Raw genomic sequence first — 10,161 nt, 5'->3', positions numbered from 1 at the left:
TCTCTTCAGGAAGAAAATTTTGCCGAGAATAAAATAAAGGACGAGGATGTGCAGATGCTTTCATCTAATCCGGCATATTATCCCCTCCAATCAAGGGTTCCTGCCTTAGACCTTTTTCAGACTCTGGTCGAACAAGATTTGAAAAAATTACATGCTGAAACCCGGAGTGCGAACCACCGAAGTAACCTGAGTAGAGACCAATCTCAGGCTGTTAGAGATTTACAACGAAATTACAACTTGACAGTCCGCCGGTCAGACAAAGGGGGCTGTATAGTAGTCATAGACACTGCTTTGTATTGTAAGTTGATAATGTCCATTATACGGGATACTAGCACATATACTCCTTTAAGATCTGACCCCACTTTATCCTTTAAATATGACATGACTGAAATACTCAATAAAGCACAGAGATTGGGGGTTATTAGCAACAAGATTTACAAATGGCTATTGCCTGAACATTCAATTACTCCCATTTTCCATGGGCTCCCAAAAACGCACAAAAACGTATTTCCCCCACCGTTACGACCTATAATTTCTGGGATGGGTTCCCTTAATGAAAACCTCAGTCATTTGATTGACGAGTATCTCCAACCTTTGATCCCAAGAATTCCAGGGTACCTTAAAGACACCTCAACAGTTTTAAAGGTTTTTGATACTTTTCAATGGTGTCATAATTATTCTTTTGTAACTTGTGATGTCACAAATTTATATTCATGCATTCCCCATTCTTTGGCTATGACAGCAATTGAACATCATCTAAGCAAGTATAGCAGCTATTCAGATTCATTGAAATGGTTCATTCTTGCGTCTCTACATTATTTACTAAAGCATAATTTTTTTATGTTTCAAAATGAGTACTTCATCCAGACCATGGGTGCTCCTATGGGGTCTAAATTCTCCCCATCTTTAGCCATTTTATTTATGGCATGGTGGGAAGAAACCTACATATTCACAGATGATAATCCATTTCTCCCATACCTTAATTGGTATGGGAGATTTGTGGATGATATTCTGCTAATTTGGCAAGGGGGTGTGACTAAGTTTTCTGATTTCATGCTCTATTTGAATAATAACAAGTGTAACCTGCGTTTCACCGGCGGCATTCCATCGCACGAGGTTTCATTCTTGGATGTGCTCCTTACAGGGAGCAATACAACACATAGGGTTAATACTTCTCTTTATAGAAAGGACAATTCTGGAAACACAATTCTGATGTCTTCAAGCGCACACCCTCGACATACCATTCATGCCATTCCTAGGGGTGAACTCACGAGAGCGAGAAGAATTTGTTCTAGTGAGGAAAGTTTCCACAAGGAAAGTCGTCTTATTTCTGATAGATTATTTGATAGGGGATATAAACAATCTAATATAAGACATGCATTCAGACATGTTTCCAAAATTCCACGTGCTGATTTATTGTATTCTGACAGTGAAAATGCAAGTGCCGCTCCTGAGACGCAGATCACTTTTTCTACCGTTATAGCAGTCAGTACAATAAAATTAGACAGATCATTCTTAAATATCTCCCTGTAGTCAATCAGGACAAATCTTTATGCACAATTCTTCAGAATGGATGCAGAGTAGTGGCCAGGAGAGGTTGCACACTGGGGAATATTTTGTCTCCCAGTATGGTGCGCCAGAAAAAAACTCCCACATCATGGCTATCAATAAAAGGTTGTTTTAAATGTTCTGGTAACAGATGTAATGTCTGCCAATTTGCAGACAACAAAAGAACTACCTTTTCCTCGAATCACAATGTTACTTATAATATAAAATCATTTATTAATTGTGATTCTGACCACGTCATATACTGCATAAAATGTAAGGCTTGCAACATTTGCTATATAGGTTACACCACAAGGAAAATCAAAAAAAGAATTTCAGAACACATAGCAAATATAAATAACAATAATTCAGGCTATTCTGGGGCTACGAAACACTTTATTTCTGTACATAAAGGAGACCTATCAGATTTTTCATTTTTTGGCATAGAAAGGGTTAGTCAGTCACCTAGAGGTGGAGATTGGAAGAAACAATTAGCACTGCGGGAAGCCTTTTGGATTCTGACTTTAGACACTAAACATCCACACGGTATGAATTACAGGAATGACCTTTTTTACATATATTGAACTAACAGATATATCTTGCTGCAATTTAAAGTATATATTTATGCAATTTCAGTGTATTTGAAATGGGAGAAAAAGTCTTGTTATGTGTTTAGCTGCAGCTTTTTTCAATGTAATTGATTGCTATGTCTGTGATTGGTTCCTTGCTATATATATAAACCTGTTCATCTATATGGTATTAGTTCCTATGACTAAGGGTGCCGTGGTGCGCCAGAAACGCATCAGGCAGAGAGAGTCTCCCTCTCTCTTTTTTAATATTGTTTTTTAAAATGTTTCAATAAATTTTGGATATTTTACTTACACTGGATGGACGTGCTGGATATTCCCTTTTCCTTTCCTCTACTTCAGCTGAAATCACCAGCAGGTACGGCACCCACCAGCTATATTCATTTGCAACGGTTTACAGATGCATATCTCAGCGTGTCAAGCTCCTAACCTTCCCTCTCCCCCCCTCCTCTTTTCTTGAATGTTTATGTCATTATGTATTTTTACTATGGTGTCACCCATTTATAAAGAATACATTTTTAGGGCGTTAAACTAGAAGAAGAGGGGACGGGAAGAAAAACATTAGACTTGAACAAAGAAGACCCAGGAAAACATACTCTGAAGGGAGGTAAGAACATTTCTAAAACAATCCACAGTGAGGAGATTGGAACAAAACAAAATCCTCTAAACTGCATGCTCGCAAACGCCAGAAGCCTGACAAACAAGATGGAAGAACTAGAAGCAGAAATATCTACAGGTAACTTTGACATAGTGGGAATAACCGAGACATGGTTAGATGAAAGCTATGACTGGGCAGTTAACTTACAGGGTTACAGTCTGTTTAGAAAGGATCGTAAAAATCGGAGAGGAGGAGGGGGTTGTCTCTATGTAAAGTCTTGTCTAAAGTCCACTTTAAGGGAGGATATTAGCGAAGGGAATGAGGATGTCGAGTCCATATGGGTTGAAATTCATGGAGGGAAAAATGGTAACAAAATTCTCATTGGGGTCTGTTACAAACCCCCAAATATAACAGAAAGCATGGAAAGTCTACTTCTAAAGCAGATAGATGAAGCTGCAACCCATAATGAGGTCCTGGTTATGGGGGACTTTAACTACCCGGATATTAACTGGGAAACAGAAACCTGTGAAACCCATAAAGGCAACAGGTTTCTGCTAATAACCAAGAAAAATTATCTTTCACAATTGGTGCAGAATCCAACCAGAGGAGCAGCACTTTTAGACCTAATACTATCTAATAGACCTGACAGAATAACAAATCTGCAGGTGGTTGGGCATTTAGGAAATAGCGACCACAATATTGTGCAGTTTCACCTGTCTTTCACTAGGGGGACTTGTCAGGGAGTCACAAAAACATTGAACTTTAGGAAGGCAAAGTTTGAACAGCTTAGAGATGCCCTTAATCTGGTAGACTGGGACAATATCCTCAGAAATGAGAATACAGATAATAAATGGGAAATGTTTAAGAACATCCTAAATAGGCAGTGTAAGCGGTTTATACCTTGTGGGAATAAAAGGACTAGAAATAGGAAAAACCCAATGTGGCTAAACAAAGAAGTAAGACAGGCAATTAACAGTAAAAAGAAAGCATTTGCACTACTAAAGCAGGATGGCACCATTGAAGCTCTAAAAAACTATAGGGAGAAAAATACTTTATCTAAAAAACTAATTAAAGCTGCCAAAAAGGAAACAGAGAAGCACATTGCTAAGGAGAGTAAAACTAATCCCAAACTGTTCTTCAACTATATCAATAGTAAAAGAATAAAAACTGAAAATGTAGGCCCCTTAAAAAATAATGAGGAAAGAATGGTTGTAGATGACGAGGAAAAAGCTAACATATTAAACACCTTCTTCTCCACGGTATTCACGGTGGAAAATGAAATGCTAGGTGAAATCCCAAGAAACAATGAAAACCCTATATTAAGAGTCACCAATCTAACCCAAGAAGAGGTGCGAAACCGGCTAAATAAGATTAAAATAGATAAATCTCCAGGTCCGGATGGCATACACCCACGAGTACTAAGAGAACTAAGTAATGTAATAGATAAACCATTATTTCTTATTTTTAGTGACTCTATAGCGACAGGGTCTGTTCCGCAGGACTGGCGCATAGCAAATGTGGTGCCAATATTCAAAAAGGGCTCTAAAAGTGAACCTGGAAATTATAGGCCAGTAAGTCTAACCTCTATTGTTGGTAAAATATTTGAAGGGTTTCTGAGGGATGTTATTCTGGATTATCTCAATGAGAATAACTGTTTAACTCCATATCAGCATGGGTTTATGAGAAATCGCTCCTGTCAAACCAATCTAATCAGTTTTTATGAAGAGGTAAGCTATAGGCTGGACCACGGTGAGTCATTGGACGTGGTATATCTCAATTTTTCCAAAGCGTTTGATACCGTGCCGCACAAGAGGTTGGTACACAAAATGAGAATGCTTGGTCTGGGGCAAAATTGTGTGTAAATGGGTTAGTAACTGGCTTAGTGATAGAAAGCAGAGGGTGGTTAAAAATGGTATAGTCTCTAACTGGGTCGCTGTGACCAGTGGGGTACCGCAGGGGTCAGTATTGGGACCTGTTCTCTTCAACATATTCATTAATGATCTGGTAGAAGGTTTACACAGTAAAATATCGATATTTGCAGATGATACAAAACTATGTAAAGCAGTTAATACAAGAGAAGATAGTATTCTGCTACAGATGGATCTGGATAAGTTGGAAACTTGGGCTGAAAGGTGGCAGATGAGGTTTAACAATGATAAATGTAAGGTTATACACATGGGAAGAGGGAATCAATATCACCATTACACACTGAACGGGAAACCACTGGGTAAATCTGACAGGGAGAAGGACTTGGGGATCCTAGTTAATGATAAACTTACCTGGAGCAGCCAGTGCCAGGCAGCAGCTGCCAAGGCAAACAGGATCATGGGGTGCATTAAAAGAGGTCTGGATACACATGATGAGAGCATTATACTGCCTCTGTACAAATCCCTAGTTAGACCGCACATGGAGTACTGTGTCCAGTTTTGGGCACCGGTGCTCAGGAAGGATATAATGGAACTAGAGAGAGTACAAAGGAGGGCAACAAAATTAATAAAGGGGATGGGACAACTACAATACCCAGATAGATTAGCGAAATTAGGATTATTTAGTCTAGAAAAAAGACGACTGAGGGGCGATCTAATAACCATGTATAAGTATATAAGGGGACAATACAAATATCTCGCTGAGGATCTGTTTATACCAAGGAAGGTGACGGGCACAAGGGGGCATTCTTTGCGTCTGGAGGAGAGAAGGTTTTTCCACCAACATAGAAGAGGATTCTTTACTGTTAGGGCAGTGAGAATCTGGAATTGCTTGCCTGAGGAGGTGGTGATGGCGAACTCAGTCGAGGGGTTCAAGAGAGGCCTGGATGTCTTCCTGGAGCAGAACAATATTGTATCATACAATTATTAGGTTCTGTAGAAGGACGTAGATCTGGGGATTTATTATGATGGAATATAGGCTGAACTGGATGGACAAATGTCTTTTTTCGGCCTTACTAACTATGTTACTATGTTACTATTTGCTTTATGTTGTTTCTATATTGAGATCATTAATAATTGTCTTATAAACCATTATATCTCTGTTACCAGTGACCTATGTGCACAGACATTTAGAAAACATGCAACTCTTGTTTTTGAAACACATAATTTTTGCAATTCTACAGTTCACTATTACAAATCCATAGTTTCATAAAAGGTAGACTAAAGTCCATTGAGTTCAACCTTTAGCCTAATGTGTAGATCCAGAGTTAGGCAAAAACCACATGGGACTGACATTAATATTAGGGGAAAAATTCCTTTTTTACTCCACATAGAGAAAATCAGATGAGTTCCTTGGATTAACGCCCCATCACAGAATCCAGTGCTCATAATGTGTAGTATTAAATTTAACATGAAAGATTCCCATGCCTCTATTGAATTATAGTATTGAGTCAATCATTACAACATCACGTGGCAGAGATTGTCATAGCCCCACTGCTCTCAAAGTAAAAGATCTGTGTTTAGGATTATGATTAAACCTTCTTTCGAATAGACAAATAGATAATGTCCCCGTCCAGGCCTAAGTGTTAAAAGATCATTAGAAAAATGTCTGTACTGTTCCCTCGTTAACTTGCACATGAGACAGAACAAGCAATATGTCCACCTAACCTTACTGATAGCACTGCATGCTGGAATGCAGAGTGACAATGTTGGGGCTAGCGGAACGCACCAAATAATAAGATGCTGCCAAGTAATGACGGACTATATGGCGGTACAATGTGAATACACACACGGGTTAACTTCACCCTGTGTGAAGGAAGCGAACCCTGTTGCGTCACAGGGCCGCAGTACCGCACGTAACAAAACTAATAATTGAATAGCACGAGAGTGCGAACTGTGCCGTACTGGCGGACGCCACTAACCACCCCGACTTGGGTTAAAGAAGCGCTCTAATGGCGCGTGGCGCCGTACTGGCGGTCACAGCAGTAGGCGCTGTTTCGTGTGTAAACGCAGTGAGTACAGCCGGGCGCTAGATTGCAACCATACACCTTACGCGAACAGTCATACACAAGGGATGGGTTTTTTAAGGAACGACTTGCACTCATCAACACACACGATTACAATTGTACACTAGCGCATGGCCGTGCGGTCATGCGACGCTTATATAGCTGCAGCACATTCAGGACCTTCCAATAAAGGACCAATGGGCAGCTGGTATAGAAGTTAGCACCTTCAGGACCTTCCAGGAGGACCAATGGGAACCGCTGCAGCATCTGAGCATGTGACCCTCGATCTCCAATGAGAGATCTCACCCTGGGCATGCTCAGAAAGGAAAAAGCAGGACTTAGTCCCAAAAGCGTCTGATCGCTGCTGCCCAGCACTGGCTTCAATGGCAGAAGCAGGAAAAGAAGCAGTAATCCTAAGCACAGAGTGAGACTGAGCAAGACGCTGGGATCGACGTCTCCGCTGAGCAGACTCCACTGTGGCTGGAAAAGAATGGGAGACCGCAGCAGAGATGGTTTGAGATTCCACCTGTGCAGAGGCGGGAACTTGACACCTAACAGACATCATCACAGAACATATGAAACATGTATCTGATTCCAGAACCTCATCAGTTCTCTAATAATGTTTAATGTCAGTTCAATAAATCTACATCATGCCCTCATGCTGCTCTCATCCGGCTCTCCTTTTCTTGACTGCCATGATATTGAGATTAAGAAGTTTTTCAGGATTTTTTTCAACTCACCTCCATAAAGCTAGATCATCTAGATCACATAAAGTAATTCTCCCCCTCTACTCCCTCTTGGTCAGGCGTTATCTGGAATATTGGGTCAAGTTTTGGGCACCATATTTTAAAAAAGACATTGAAAAACAGAAGCAAGTTCAGTGAAGAGCGACCAGGATGGTGAGCGGACTGCAAAGCATGTCCTACGAGGAACGGTTAAAGGATCTGAAAATGTTTAGCTTGCAAAAATGAAGACTAAGAGGAGACTTAATAGCTGTCTACAAATATCTGAAGGGCTGTCATAGTGTAGAGGGATCATCATTATTCTCATCTGCACATGGAAACATGAGAAGCAAAAGAATGTAACTGAAAGGGAGAAGACACGGATTAGATATTAGAAAAAACTTTTTGACAGTGAGGAAGATCAATGAGTGGAACAGGCGGCCACGAGAGGTGGTGAGTTCTACAATGGAAGTCTTCAAACAGAGGCTGGACAGACATCTGGACATGATGACCCCTGAGGTCACTTCCAACTCTAACATTCTAGGATTCTAGGATCTCCCAATTAAAAGTCAGCACACAGTCCTCTTAAACTTTTTCTTAACCTTTCTCTGTAAATGCATTTTAAACTAGTGAAATATTTAATAGTAGATCTTTCGTTTATCTATATTAATGTTTGCTCGGTGTTAAATATAACTAATTAGTACTGCTACTTTGAATTTTATCAAACCATAATGGTTGAACATGGGACTAAGTGCTGGTTATTAATCGGAAGGTACATTAAAATGTTCTGTTGCTACATAGTATTTATATTAATAGAACAAAACAGACAAAATGTATAGGCAAGAATAGAGTAAAAAATATTTCTAAAGAAAAGTCATCTTTCCAATCTAATCTGACAATATCAATTTTCAAAACACATTTTTATGTATCTTAAGCAAGAAAGTAAATTTAAATCTTCCGAAAGCTTTCAATATTTGTGCATTCCTTAAACTGTATATCACAGGATTCATCAACGGTGTCCCAACCGTGTACATTAATGATAAAAGTTTGGCTATGTTTAATGACTGTCCTTTGGTTGGAAGAACATAAACACCAAACAATGTCCCATAGAATATGGAGACCACAATAAGATGTGAGCTGCAGGTGGAGAAAGTTTTCTGTCTACCGGTAGCTGATGGAATTTTTAGTATGACAAACATTATGTAAGTATAGGATATTGTTACTGCTATAAAGGGGAAGAGAAGAACTGGGACACCGGTCAACATAATCTCCAGCTGAACTCCACTGATATCTGAACATGAGAGCTCAAGAATTGGAGGCAGGTCGCAGAAGAAATGGTCAATGTCATTTGGTCCACAAAATTCTAAAGAGGATGTTGATGCTATTTCAACTGTGGAAATAGAAAAGCTTAGCACCCAACTCATGATGACCAGTTTTAGGCATAAACTTAGACTCATGATGGTGCCATACCGTAACGGGTTACAGATGGCCAAATATCGGTCATAAGACATCACTGTCAGAAGAAGACATTCTGAACACTCACAGAAGGCAAATAGATAAAACTGAGCAATGCAGCCAAAAAAAGAAATGTCCCCAACTTTGTGGAATAGATTATGGAGCATGATTGGGACAATATCTGTGGTCAATAAGAGGTCCGCTATGGACAACTGCGTGAGGAAGAAGTACATGGGTCGGTGTAGATCAGTGCTGAATGTCACCAGCACTACCATGAGGAAATTACCACATAGTGTAACACAATAGATCAGAAGAAGTGTAGTAAAGAGTAAGTAATTCAGATTTCGTGAGCTGTGAAATCCCAAGAGATTTATTTTTGTAATCATGGAAATATTTTGTTGAAACATAGCCTAAAAATAATAATAATTGTTATATTTTATTTATTTACATGCAAGGACACTCACCTTCTAACAGGATGGAGCAACGTTTTTATGGACAGTCAACACCACTAGACTCAGCGTTATCAGTGGGTAAACGACTCCAATGTCATTGAAAAGGTTTCCTCCATCCTGTTACCCTTCATGGCTAATATTGTAAAATAATATACAAGTGAAAATCAACAAAAATACAAAGTCTAATGACTTCTTAGAGAATGGACATTCTCCATGAAATATAGAACTGGAAATTCATCGCAGAAAGACATTGGGATGGGAGATTGGTCTTGGAAATAAGTGATCTTTTGGAGATCCACAAAAAACCAAAAGATAGGCAGCTCACCTGAATATCGGCTATATTGGAGATGTTACATGACAAATCATTATTATGTTGTCTTCATTTCATTGATTGTTGCGACAATTCCCCAAGAAGGATTAGAAGAATATTTTCACTACTTTAAATCTGGATCTAAATACATTAATGATTTTTGTTATTGGTGTAGATAGATAATAGCTAAGACTTACATGTACCGTATGGCAGATGTCTTGTAGGCTTCCCAGTTCTTATTTGTTCAGTCTACATCTATTACATTTATAGTTTAATGAAGACAAAAAATAATCTGCTGGGGCTACAGGGGAGCCTTGAATATTCTCCTGTGCTTTGTTAAATTGTAATGAAAGTAAATCCATATCTGGAGAATACAATTAATAAATACATTTAACATTTTGACTTACATTGGTTAAAATGTTTTTTTCTTACAATTATTATAGCTTCATAGTATCTCCTGCTAGAAAGAGAATGGGACAAAAGTTATCCACCGTGTTATGATCGTTCGTTACTACCCTTTTTAGTCATTGATATCATTTTTTACATCTTTTACGACCAACA

At 39.1% G+C, this 10,161-nt stretch overlaps 1 protein-coding gene across 1 annotated transcript; it reads right to left on the bottom strand.

Annotated features, from left to right (window-relative positions):
• Positions 1 to 8,291: 8,291 nt before the first annotated feature.
• Positions 8,292 to 9,245, bottom strand: LOC138674806 (olfactory receptor 10A7-like). The gene has a single exon (XM_069762621.1). It carries the CDS (start codon positions 9,243 to 9,245, stop codon positions 8,292 to 8,294), a length of 954 nt encoding a protein of 317 aa, XP_069618722.1.
• Between the last annotated feature and the right edge of the window lie 916 nt (positions 9,246 to 10,161).

Source organism: Ranitomeya imitator, chromosome 4, assembly GCF_032444005.1.
Source record: "Ranitomeya imitator isolate aRanImi1 chromosome 4, aRanImi1.pri, whole genome shotgun sequence".
Classification (NCBI taxonomy): Eukaryota; Metazoa; Chordata; class Amphibia; order Anura; family Dendrobatidae; genus Ranitomeya; species Ranitomeya imitator.
Note: the sequence above shows the minus strand (reverse complement) of the source record. Positions and strands in the feature narration are given on the sequence as shown.